The sequence below is a fragment of the Pholcus phalangioides genome, unplaced genomic scaffold (genome assembly GCF_987345545.1).
Source record: "Pholcus phalangioides strain wild (caught in Gottingen) unplaced genomic scaffold, Ppha-v1.0 ptg000018l_1, whole genome shotgun sequence".
NCBI classification, from domain to species: Eukaryota; Metazoa; Arthropoda; class Arachnida; order Araneae; family Pholcidae; genus Pholcus; species Pholcus phalangioides.
The window spans coordinates 7,659,123-7,672,840 of NW_028301611.1; the positions used below are offsets into that span (position 1 = coordinate 7,659,123).

Sequence of the window (13,718 nt, forward strand, 5' to 3'; positions counted from 1 at the left end):
CAAGGTGAACCAGATAGTTTTATTGCGTTGCTCATCATTTTTTAAATTTTTCTGTTTTGTTCACATTTTACTGTTCTATGCCAGTGTAATCATTTTTGACAAATGAAGCACTTCCATTTCTAGCCCTTTGCTGAGCATTGTAAATATTGTTTATGCCTGTTCATGCCTTAAAAATACAGAAGACAACTGAATGCTATTGGGTAGCATCAGAATCACCAAACCTAGATACCTTATAAAATACTATGTATCCAACTGCTTTAAAATGCAAACTGTTGTTTCACCTATTTGCACCATAATTTTGAATGATGAAAATTACTGTCCAAGACCACGAATATAATAAATACAAAATTATTTTTCCATCCAGACAGAAGTTTTTAAATGGCTACTGTACTTGTTGAACCCTCAAACTAAGCAAATGAAAAATTAATCAATCAAATGGTCCACATACCCCCCCCCTCTAAATTACCTTAAAAATGATACAATTTCTGCTTTGGCAGAATCATTAATTGCATTCTCCAACATTTGTAATATTTGGCAATATATCAATAATTTCCTGCTCAATTAAAATCAATTACACAAATTTTGTCGATAGGATTTGGTAAAAAAGTAAGAAAAGTAGGACAAAAACTAGAAAGTAGGACAAAAGTAGGACATTTTACCAAAAAGTAGGAAAACTAGGACGAGTGGGAGCCCTGAATCCATGATATGAAGTGGAAATTCTGGAGTCTTCCGGATTTTCTTCGAAATAATCTTATAGAAATAATATTGTGATAATAATAATAGCATTTACTTAGAACAGGGTTGCTTGAAACTGCCCCATGCTAGTAAAAATGGGCCTGGAAAAAGTAATTTTTCTAAGCTATCTCCCCCCCCCCCTCTTCCCCAACCACCACTTGGCTAGAAATTGCTGACTACTGAATTGTATTTGCTTACTCTAAAAATTTTAAACCAGATCTTTCATTATCATGAGGCCCCTTTTGCGCTTGACGCCCCAGGACAGTGCTAGGATGGGGCCCCACACATTAAGACAGCACATAACTTTGTTCCAGAGGGAATTATTAACACAATTTTCTTATGTAATGAAATCAAAAATATTAAAAAGAGAAAGTTCGATAGCTTACGCTTCTATCCGAAGATAAGCTGGTGATCTGACTTTGATATCTATGGATTCGCCGAATTCTCCTAACGTAATCTGGCCTTGAATGGTACTGCAGGAGAAGCTGCTCCCGAGCCTCCATTGACATAACACACTTTCTGGGTTATGGTGATCGTGGGCGTAACGCCTTAGCTGTACCTACGATATACATAAGTAATAAAAATCAGTTAATTTTACTGATTGTATCTACAATTTTTTATATGTGACCATACAAAAAAGAAAAATTCTCTGAAAATACCTGTAAGCGAGGAATCATACACCTCAGCAAGTGCTTGTCAGCAGGCCAACATTGTATTCGGACACCTCCATACACACCATTGGCATACCTCATATCAGTCTTTTCCCACACGCAATCCTGAGAATCTAACATGTTGAAACAAGGAAACTCATACTCGATTTCACCATCGCTATCACACTGAGTGCACAGGTGTAACGACTCCAAGACCTGGAATAGAAAATATAAGGAATGATGGTGGATTATATTTGAATTTGTATAGGATGATGATACTAAAAACAATTGGACATAAGAGGAACATGGACTTTCGGGGCTGGTATCATCAGTAGAAGTTGCCTCAAGCGCTTTGAGGAAATTATTCTGAGCACTTCATCTACATCTAGAAGGGTAGCTGCTTCTAATGTGTAAAGCGATTTCCTAGACTGTCCAGAGACGTTTGCAGCTCAGTCTTCTCTGAACAGTGTAGAATCATCTTCCCTGGACAAATACAGTATCCCTCTCAGACCTTGGTGCTACAAACGTATGGCTTGGCCTCACTGTAGAATTTTTTCTTTTGATCTCCTGGAGGGAAGTCCTGACTTAAAGGATTGTGTAAGTTTTGAGTTAAATATTGTTAATATGAACTTCTAAGGGCTTTCATCAGAGGGCAGCACTTACAGTTGAACTGCCGGGTTTTGAAGATGACTTCCAGGAGCAAGTGCCTCCGGGAAAAACGTGATTTATTTCACAAAATTTAGCAATACAATTCTGGAAAAAATTGTATGTGAAGGCGAATATACCCTGCATCATAATGGCTGAAAAAATTTGAACAAAGTAAATTATTTTCCCCTGAAAAGTGTTTGGGTCTGAAAGGGTTAAATACTCATGTATAGGCTGAGTAATTTTGTTTGAAAATTTCTTATGTTGGAAGATAATCAGCTTATATACTGGTCAGTTTTGAGGAAAGAAATCAACCAGAGTTTTGTCAATAACTATGGTTACCAACCATCCTCCTTTTGATGTCATTTCATGTGTCCTACGTTTCGGAAAATTTGCTTTTTTGTCCTCCTCTTCAGGTTTCTGGAATTATGTTAAATACTTTCTGGGAAATTTTTTTTCTTTACTTTGAAACACATATTTCTTCATTTGTATGAGTGTTTTTGTGTTTTTTTTTCCACATGCATTCACCAATAATCGTCGAAATTCCCAGAATTTTTTCTTTCTCTGTTTTTTTAGTGGTTCCGTTTTAAGAGTTGGGAAAAATTGTATTAGTCACAATAGTGCTGCCATCTATTGGGAAAATTGAAATAAGTGACGCAGAAATCCTCTTTTCTCAGTCTCCAGATCTGGTAAACCTATCCATAGCGTCTCTTTCTACAGCACAGCTACACAGTCTCTAATCCCTGGACCAAAAGCAGAACCATTTTAACATCACCCTGTCTGAGCTGAGAGATGCACGGATGCCCTCTAGAAGTTATGAACAACTTCTTTCAGCAATAGTAATTGCTATGTATGGTCAACAGAGAACCCTCCCCCATGCACCCAGAGAGTAGCCCGGGTGTGAGCTTGTGCATGAAAGGTGCTCCTAAAAGAAGTGTCAGTCTATACCACCAGCCCAAGAAAGGTATTGCATGAGAAAAGTATCAGTAGTAAAAAGGTAACCATATCTCTCTTCATAAAACTATATCCATACTTCCTATAGTTTCATGAAGAGAGATATGGTTACCTTTTTACTACTGGTTGACCTAGAGAAAAATGAAAGAGGGTTTAAGGTTTAAGTACCACCTCTTAATATACTAATGATCCACCCAATACATTCCAGTTTCTGGCTCATGAGTAACAGAAATAAAGCATGTCTAGCTAGCAAACTAAAAAAGGTTAATTACCCCGAGCTTCTTGATCCACTCGGCAGTCTGATTCGATTTTTTATTTATTTATTCACTTTCGGCCAAAAAAAAAAAAGAAAATTTTTAAAAAACTTTGAGATTTTCCATCACCTTATTACTGTAACTCTTTTATATCTTGGAAATACACGTCTTTTTCCCAAATATGTTTGGGGTTAGCTCATACAAAGTTTTTACATTTTTTATCGTTTTGGACATCCTCAAGTAGGGGTGGGGGGCTGGCTTTTATATGAGTATATAACATAGTTGGACAACATCAGAATCTTCAAAATGTCTGTTTCCAAAATAACCTGAAAAGCTAAATTATCTAAGCACTAACCTGCAATAGATCCAAAGCATCAGTATCTGGAAAAAGTTGCTGAATATCGTCCACAGTGTAAAGTCCAGTGAGTTTTGCTGTGTCCACGTGTTCCTGAGACAATAGGTGACCAATAACATCTACACAAAGCCAGCGGGGGTTAAGAACAACTAGATCTTGGTTTTCCAGCCTTAAATAAAGCACCTTGAAACACAAAAGAGAGGGAGGGGACAAAAAGCTTCAACTTAAATTATGTATTTCATAATAAGCTAGCATTTAGCTATCTTTTTCATATGCCTGCCTCTCATTCTATAATGAAATATTGTGGTACAAATAGATTTGTGTGCAAAAACTATGGGAAAATGAATTTCCAATTGCATTATGCGTAAAATTATGCTCAAGTAAAGTGGATTGATCAGAGTGAGAAAAGTCAGACGTGGTAGACCACAATTTGAAAGGAATATTGGTTATCTATTTCTAGGACAGGTTATTCATTTTTCTACAGGTGTTTAACTGATTCCCTCCCTATTAAACACATATAGTATGTCCGTGGTGCCATTCAAGTATTACGCAAGTATGGGGGGAGGGTTTATTTTTGCTTTTGCTTACTTTTTGATGGCAAAACAGAGAGTAGGGGTTTGACGATTACATAAGCTATTAGGTTTGAAAATATGAAAGTGAGAAATAATTTTATTCAAATCAGAATTAAAAAAAATTTAATTTTATCATCCAGTGGGCCATTTAACTTCATTTATTCCCAAGAAAATATAACACTTCAAGGAACCAAAGACAAGTCTACAGGTCAATCAAATCTACAAGTCATCAGCTGCTTGTTTCAGTTTCAGTAGTACTGTAATGGGAGGATTCATTAGCTCATCACTTCATTGAGAGCAATGCTCCAAATTAAAAATCCTAAGCCAAGGACACAGTTTGTTTCATCAGCTGTGATGCGGCGAAAAATGTGAAAAATATCAGCATGTAATTAATAAGTTGCTTGTATGCTCCCTTATGCAGAGATGCTTACCTCAGTAGTATAGTGAAGCAGACTTGTCAGACCTATTCTTCTAGGGTGCTTCCAATCAAGCATTGAGAGAGGAGAAAAAGGGTCAAAGGATTTATGCAGGACTTACATTGGAGGGCACACTGGTGGATTGAAAGGGACACAGGGAAAACTTTCCAGAGACGTCTTGAGTCATTGGGTTTCAGAAACATTTAAAATTCGCTGGAATTCATTAAAGCAGCAAATGAAGTCATTTAGCTAGAATTTTTCAATTGTTTTACAAAAGCATTTACATGTTTGTTTTTTGGAAGGAAGTGAAGCATGGTCTCCTTCCCCTCCCTGCTTACTCTTCGGAAGAGCAGCAAATGCTTCCTATATAGAGAATAGTACCAGTCTGGGGAGGGGGATGGTTATGCCTGAGTGATTTGATGGTGAGATGCTAGTCTATCACCGTGAAGGTTGCTGTCAGATCCCAGGTTTGAACTGAGGGAAGTATATAGATAACAAGATATTGTCCCTAACAAACTTGAGGCAACCACCAATAGAAAGTGCCTTCATTTCCAACCTACTTGTTAATGGCAGTAAATTGCAGTTTAACAATATGGCTGGAGTTGGTGTTTGGTGAAGTAGTATGAGTCTGAGGGGCTTTGTTTGGCCCATCTTACAGAATTTTGCTGACAAGGGGGTCAAAACTGGCCAAAGTTCTGCTTACATAACACTTGAACAAGTTTTATGGAAGAGATAAGCGATACATCACTGCTATATTTGTTGATATTTGAGTGTGTGTGTGCTGAATCAGAACCCTATAAATCCTTTGTGAAAATCCCTATGCATTCTCAAATTTTGATAAAATAATTTTAACAAAAATTAAGGTTTCAAACTGTAAAGACTGGCATCCAATTCTACTCAAAAATAAGAGCGAAACATTCCCAATCAAGAGGAATGGTAAGTCTCTTCTTCTGAGTTGTTATTACAGATATATCTGCTGAAGACCTGCGGTTGTCTTTCCAATTGTGAATCATGATCCAGAAGAATAATAAAATTGTGAAAATATGATTTGATGAACAAAATCATAAGAAAAAGACTATTACTTCTCCCATGAGTTGTAATTGGTGGATGATTTCCTTAAGATGATCCAATCCAGCAAGAGGATTGACTTGGGAGTGAACAGTGTCGATAAATTGCTGCCACGAAATCACAGGAAAGTTAGTGACGCTGACTCTCCACTTTTGTAAGTGCATCAAAACGGATTCGAGTAGACCAGTCTGTTTAGAAAGCTCCTGCACCAAGAAAAGAAGACACAAATTGCAACACTCATTAGTTGATAGCTTTTGATAAAATCGTATTAGAAAATTTTAAAGTAAGAGATTAGATCCCTCCATTATCTTGCTTATTTCATTAATTATTTATTAATGGTATTCATTAATCCAAAAATAATTTTATAACAGGAAATCATGCATACCAAAATCCTACCAAAAAAGATAAATTTCATTGTACCTGAACGATCTGTGTCCTCACATTACTCATGTGCTGCTTGAAAGCCTTCATGGTCTGGGAACCGACAACATGAGCATCCAAAACGAACACAGTATCATGGATATCAAAAATGTGTTTAAAACGTTGCTGAGATGCTTCCAGAACAGCTTCTGCCTCAGTGCTCTGGTACTCGCCATGGCTATTGTTTTTGGGACAGCTGGCAACATCAGCATGAGTTGCAATGAGTACCACCATTGCTGCTTTATTGCTCTTGCCACAGTGACCTGAAAATTAAGCGCAATATATGGATTTAGTAGATCAACAGAATATATAATAATGAAATACAGCACAACATACAAGCTACGAACCTCTAACGAGCCCTATCTGTCAATGCATATCATTTGATTATTTTTTATACACAGAAGTGCTGGTTAGTTGCGTAACCACAGTTTATAACTGATTCTGAATGTTCTTTCTTTTACATCTCACTGAAAGGTTGCTGTGGTAACAGCTCAGTGACTGAAATTTTTGCAATAGCCATAGGAAGTATACCAGTAGTACACACTGTTTGTGATGAAACTGACAGTACTCAAAGCCACCTGTAACATGTTTTAACAACCAAAATGACACCAAATTTGGTAGGGGAGACTAATGGTGACATGGAAAAAAAAATTGTGAACAAAATTAGTTCTAAACTTTGCTGATGGAGGAAAATATGGCAATGCTCAATGTATAAAGGTGTTACAAAGAATGCATAAATCTATAAGACGGACAAAATTGCAAATATTCTCTTCGATCGAATGAAACATGTCACAAGAAACGTTCATCGTAGTCAACATCACTGAAAAAATGAAAGGGTCATTTGTCACAGTTTTCTGGTTGCATGGCCAACTTGTTTCCCAAATCTAACTCCATATGACTTTTAACAGTGGGGATACCTCCAAGTTCTATCTCGGTGGTGTCCCGAACTTGATTACCTTAAATGACAAAATATCATAGACTGTAATGTGACAGTTTCTTCTGGTCGTAGAGGATGAAAAATATGATTCATGACAATGGCTGTCACATTGAAGGTAGTTGACGTCCTTGTAAAGAAAGTGAAAGTGATGAATAAACCATGATGTTCCCTGCAATTTCATCTTTGCTATTCATCTGTTTGTTCTTTGAAACTTTTTTTTACATTGCAATGGCACCACATTTTTCCCCATCTGCAACATTTGGATCTAATTTTTTTTAACCAAACCATTCTTCCAATGATGTCATTAGTCCCTCTACCAAGTTTGGTGCCATTACAATTTTTAAATCAAGCTACAGATGTCTGAGTACTGTCAGTTTAATTAAAACACCCTGTATGTCTCTCGTTCGGTTTCTTGACAAAGAATAAACCAATTCCAAGTCCCAAAACCTTTGAGTTGGAATTGACTGTTGCATAAAGACATCATTTACAGAATTTCTAGCAAAGTCTGCTTGGCCATTTCGCTGATCACAACACCTTTGACGACTGGATACACCTCCGCTTCACATCTTGGAAAGATATCAAGGTGTTCCCAAAGGATGAGTGGATCCAGAAATTTCATTAAAAGCAAATAAACATGATCACAACTCCTGATGAAAGAAATACAATTCAAAATCTTAACCTCCCTAATGTTTTTCTAGTTTCAGTTTTTTCTCTTCATGGAATTTTTCCCTGACTTACAACAAATATTTGCAAATTTCCCCTAACTTTTGCCAAATGTTTTACATTTACCTGACTTTCCCAGACTTTGAAATCTGATTTAATACACTAAGGCTAAATCTATTGACTAAAGCTACAGTTCTGAAGATCTTAACAACTGGTTAATACGAAGATGAATTAAGGAAAGAAAATTCAACTGTCTCTACGGGACAGCATGGCCACGCTTTCTGGGTAATGTGCTAAAGTTGTGCACGTGATAGAGCCTGGCGGTGCATGGTAATTTCCTGGCTCTGTGGGAAATCAAACCCATGTTCACGCACATGCGGGGCGAGCATGCTAGACCACTAGTGCACTTGCCAGTGAGAATGGGAGGCATAGTGGTCCCATAAGTGTGCATGTGTGTGAAAAAATTAGGTTTACCCCCAAAATGATATTACGAAAATCATACTTCTAAGGGACACAGAATATATAATCATATGCACGGGCAACACTGACACCCCCTAAATACTTACCTAAAGGTTCCTGTGGGGGTATCCTGGCCTGAAGGAAAGACAGCCAAAACATAACTTGCTGCAGTTGCACATCAAAAGGATCGCTCAGAGAAAAAACTATGGCATGTAGACAATAGGTGTTGCCTATGAAATGGTCATAAACTACATAGTATGGTTCGTGGCCAGAAAATTCCCACATGCTTAAATCACCTACACCTAAATTTTTAAAAAAAATTAATTTATCAAATAGTCTATATATAATATTCAAAAGAAAACAATAAATTCTCACATTCTTCCTTTTCAATAGATGGAAGGTGGGCCATCAGTAATCGAGGGATCTCAAAAAAGTTATATTTAAAAAAAAATTACCAGAAATATTAACTTGGTGTAAATCGATTCCATGAGTATAACTTTCATAATTTGTTTCAAATGAAAGACATGGTTCATCTGTGCCACATAATTCAGATTCTATGCTTGTCTTACTCGAATGATTACCTGAAAAATTGAGACAGTTATATGAGATTCAATGAAATAAAAATATCAATACAAAAAAGCCTTTTAGGCCTTTTAAAAAAAGTTCAAGTATGTTCTGGAGAAAAAAAAATCCACCAAAAACAAATGCAGTCAAATCCAGATTTAACACCACAATAAATTTTGCAGAATTCTGGCACTACATCAAATCGTGGTTGTGCACGTGTAGCCTCAATATATGGAAGATTTGTTCACTGAAAATTTCTGGTGCTAAGCAGGGTCAACATGAGATCAGGGGCACACTGGGATTGGTGAAACCATGAATCAACCCCTTTGCATTGTGGCTCTAAATCTTCTACTAACTTCATAACCTACTTGTTGGCCGTGATTGGCGATGGCTTGCACGGTTTTTGCAGCTGGAAAATATCCCCATAATTTCCATTTTGCTAATGAAAAATCCCTAAAATGTTTTAAAAGATCCTTTTTACATTTATTTTTGTACAGAATTTTGATCCGCGCAGAAACCTCCCAAATTCTCATTCTCCAAAGTTGGCAGCAGCTATGAAATATGGATGTCATATTTCTAAAATGCAGCAACCCAATTAAAAATTCAATTATAAGAACTATATATACATGATAAAATATTATATATGCTTATAATATTAAATATGCCATTTACCTTAAAAAAGCATTCACAAATTTTTTTGCATTTATCACAAAATTGGCATTGGCATGAGCGGATTAATCTGCTTATAGAGATAAGAAAAAATCACCATTTAGCAGAATATTCAACTTATTAAGCTTGATGTGAAAGAAGACAATAAAAATTTGTGAATCATTCTGCTTATAGATGGGTTGAAAATTTTGATTTTAAAAAAAAAATCGGAGTAGGCTGGCTGTGTTACAGGCACTGCCACAAGTTTTGATGTGAATATGTTCTTTGGGTCTACCCTTGCGTGGTAGGCACTGACGTAATGAAATAGGTATCATTTTAATTGGAATAGCTAACAGACAACACTATTAGCTTTTGTTTGCATTGTGGACCTCTCAAGATATAGTGTGAAACGATTATGAAACTTACAAAAACGAGCAAAGAGTCTGGTATTCAGACCGGAAGATGATTAAAACCTGAGTGGTATCATTGGATTTTGCTTAACAAGATCTGCTCACAGACATAAAAACCACATATATTCTGAATACTTCCTGAGATATGAATGGTTAAATTATTTTGTTATGCAACTTCTAGCGAATGCACCTAGTATTGTCAGATAATTTAAAAGATGTATTCATGTCACAATATATCAGAGCTAATATTTAGTACAGATCAAAAAATTGTTGAAAACATATGCTTCAATAGCTGTTATATTGCTTTTACCATTTCTGATTCTTACGCCACCACTTCCCACAGACGAAGATGAATTTGTTTTCGACCTCCGAAACCAAGAGCTGAAATAACCACATTTCAATGAATCGAGTAGAGATGTTTTACCGACACCACTATGGCCAAATATCTTAACTTTCACCCTGCTGATAGGCTGAACTGATGGTGCTAATTGATTAACAAACTCTTCTCGATGTTGCTCCTATGGGAGGAAGAGGAAATACAAACTTTATTGATATTTTTATGAATGAAATAAGAGATTGTTAACAATAAAATGGAAAAAACCCATACTTATACATAAAAAATTAACAGACATAATACTTTAAATCAAATCATTTACTCACATTCTTTAACCTATTAAGGAGTTCAGCAATCTCACTATAACCTTGAGCAAGTGCAGTAATTTCAGCTGGAATGCCTTCCTGTAACAAAAATATTTTTTTCAGTTTCGTCCAATCCTGATCAAAATTTTATTTGGCATAATCATGTAGATATGAGAATTTTTCGGAAGTCCAGGAGATGGAGTAGAAATTCTGGAACCTTGTAGAAAACTTGGGAGACTTGGCAGCTATTTTTGTGGGGGGTCAACTTGGATGCAGGCCAGTTTTTGAAGAGAAAAATATTCACCCAAGCTTGAACAGTGGAGCTCCCAACCTAAGAAAACAGGGCCATCTTTGCTGTTCCTTGGGAGGCACCCCTCCAGTCCGAGTAATGCTTTAAGACTCCCTGCAAGTTAGGCATCAGATTGTAATTGTTATTTAAGGTCATCTAAGGTCCCTAATGCAATGAGATCGCCTCCTTCTTCCCACCCAGGACAGGACTTAGGTTCAATTAAGCACTGCCTGATAAACTTAAAGACGGTCCTGCATGAAACACTTATCTAAAAAATATCAGCACCAACCCACACAGCACAATAAATACAATAGTTTATGGCCCGTGAAAGGTAGCCATCTCACATATCTGGCCAGCAGACTGAAAAAGATGTGCTTCGCAGCCTTTTCGGACTATGCAGTAACCAGCCAGAAAAAAAACATTTTTATCTCGTGAAGTGTGAGCCAAAAACAAAAATAGGTAGAGGAAAAAGGTTTTGATTATTTTTATATTGTAATCTTACATACATGGATTTTCTTCTCTAAAATATGTATACTTTTTAGGTTCGGCTAATACATTGGTTTTAAATTTTTTACTGTTTTAGTGGTCCTGAAGTGGGACGGTTAGCTTATACATGAACAGGCTTACACCCGAGAATAAATAGTATGGTTTTTCTCCCAAAAAATATGACAGGAAATTTTTAATCCAAGAATATTTAACTTTTACAAATCCTTCATAGCCTTTTTCAAAGGCCTGGGCCCTAAAAACCAGAATCCTAAGCAGTCCCACAAATAAGGAGTTCCAATGATTATTATAATTGCCAGGCCCGTAACTAGGCTGGGGCAACTGCAGCAAGCCTCCAGAACACTGAGCCAAATGGGGACCCCACAAAAAATATATACTTATTGTGCATTATAATTTTAGAGGGATCAGAGAAAAGGAATGCCTTGGAACCCCCCGAGAAGGCAAGCTAGGGATCTGATAATTGCTAATAAACAACAATAGTATTTCAAAACGTTGAAAGACAAAAACTATACATCACATTGGCCAAAAAACCCAGATAACTTTAAAATTGAATTCTAATAGTATTCCAGCAGGACCACAGAACCCATAAAACATACTGCATTTTTTTAAATACGTCACATTTTCTCCGAACAGCTGTGTACCATTAATATGGTTTGCCGCAATCTAGAGGAAGCAGGCGGGTCTGCTGCCCTGGGCACTGGACTAGAGGGAGCTTAACAGGGTTTAAGCTACGGTCACATTTTTCACAAAACGAAAAAGAAAATCATCGAATGTGAAAAAAAGTAGCAACCACTTTCGCAAAAATGCGTACAGGAGGTACGCAACGAGTAGACGTCCAACCATTAGCATTGCAGCATTTTGCTAAAGCTTCCCCCCCCCCCATTTTCGTTTTCTTGCGAAAGGAATTTTTTATCCAGCTTGAACGCTGGAGCTTAACATTCACCCTTCTACTGCTACGTCTACATTACACAGAGGTGCCAAAATGTGTGCTTGCCCCAGCTCACAAAGTATCTAGTTACCATCCTGGCTGCAATAACTTATATGATGGATCGAATTAGAAAAGATTTAAAATAATTACAATAAATCTTTATAGAATGAAAAACTCACTCTATTTTTTTGTTCAACAACACATCCAGAAATGCAAAGCGTCCTAATAATTTCGATATGGCCATTTTTAGCAGCTAGGTGGATCGGGTAAAATCCCATCTGTTTAAAAAAATATATTAAGTGATCAAAGAATAATTTGACAATGAATGCAATTGGAATTCTACAGTTAAACCAGAAAGAGTGAATGTGTGTGTAAATTGCCTAATTAACTTTTTTAATGATGAAAGCGTATGTAGACATATACAAGGTGGTCAAGCAAACTATTTATTCAGGGCTCCATTACCTCTACTGATCCATTGTATTACATCAGCCTTCATTTATCCACTTTTCCTTGGCCCTAATAGTCATATATCCACAGGCAGGGACAGATACAAGGGTGACGAATAGGGATTATCATCCCTCCAAAGAACTGGATAACAGGAAAAAATTGGTCTATCCAGTAAACCACGAGACAAACAAAACTTCACAATGATCGCCCCTCCCAAAACATTACCCTGGATCCGCACATGCCTACTGAAGTCAAACTTGGTTCTTTCTAGTTCTAATAGAGCTGTAGGTTGCTTCACAAGTATTGTTCATCTCAATATATACTACCACTCCACTGCATTGAAAATGTTACGATATAGGTGTATATATGGTGGGGGAAATTCATTGAAATTAAAACCTGCACTAAATGAACAAAGTTCTCACTAATACCTTGTTTGGCACATTGACTTTGGTTTTTGAGGCACAGAGAGCTTTCGCGAGAGACAATAAGCCTTCCCTGCAGGCTATGTGTAAGGGTCCTTCTCCAAGCTGCAATTAAAGCAAATATTGAAGTCATTATAGCATACAATAGAGGATTGCCGTAAGAAACAAGAGAAAAAAAAACCAGTGTTTTCTATCTTTTTGTAGGATTAATTCAATCAGAAAAAAAACCCCAAAAACTTACATTATCATACACATCAGTTTGGCAACCAGCTTGAAGAAGAAGAAATGCTACAGACTCGTGATGCCGCTTCATGGCTAAGTGGAGAGCAGTACTTTCAGTCTGCAGATACAAAATTTTATTTGTGAATACAAAGCCATACTTGAATTGCCATATCACTTACAAAGTGGTGCACTCATGACCACTCATTATTATTGACTGTACATAGGAGATTCACTCTACACTTTGTACCCCTCCCCCACCCGAAAAAAGTATTATTTCAAGAGGGGAGCAGCCGTTTAAAGCTGAAATTCAGACATAAATTATATTTTTTTCTTCACAATCACATCCATATGCAAAAAATATATGTATCCAACATTAAGACAAAAACGCAGATTTCAATACTGATGTCAGAATAAATGTATGCTTTGTATTTGAATCCCACCCCCTTGAGAAATGATCTTCCCTCTTAAAATGTTAATATATTTCTAAGGTAAAGTCCTAAGTGAATCATCCTGTGTT

The 13,718-nt window shown here is 36.7% G+C and overlaps 1 protein-coding gene across 1 annotated transcript in view; it reads right to left on the reverse strand.

Moving 5' to 3' along the window:
- LOC149071637 (death-associated protein kinase 1-like) overlaps window positions 1–13,718 on the reverse strand; it is a 109,312-nt gene that overhangs the window by 5,985 nt on the left and 89,609 nt on the right. The window contains exons 17-28 of the mRNA XM_089247945.1: window positions 13,221–13,319; window positions 12,986–13,084; window positions 12,290–12,388; window positions 10,411–10,488; window positions 10,061–10,268; window positions 8,584–8,709; window positions 8,236–8,430; window positions 6,070–6,332; window positions 5,664–5,852; window positions 3,594–3,776; window positions 1,395–1,601; window positions 1,122–1,294 (exon numbers count right to left, since the gene is read on the reverse strand). Coding sequence (XP_089104071.1) covers window positions 1,122–1,294; window positions 1,395–1,601; window positions 3,594–3,776; window positions 5,664–5,852; window positions 6,070–6,332; window positions 8,236–8,430; window positions 8,584–8,709; window positions 10,061–10,268; window positions 10,411–10,488; window positions 12,290–12,388; window positions 12,986–13,084; window positions 13,221–13,319 — 1,919 coding nt within the window. The remainder of the gene's footprint in view (window positions 1–1,121; window positions 1,295–1,394; window positions 1,602–3,593; window positions 3,777–5,663; window positions 5,853–6,069; window positions 6,333–8,235; window positions 8,431–8,583; window positions 8,710–10,060; window positions 10,269–10,410; window positions 10,489–12,289; window positions 12,389–12,985; window positions 13,085–13,220; window positions 13,320–13,718) is intronic.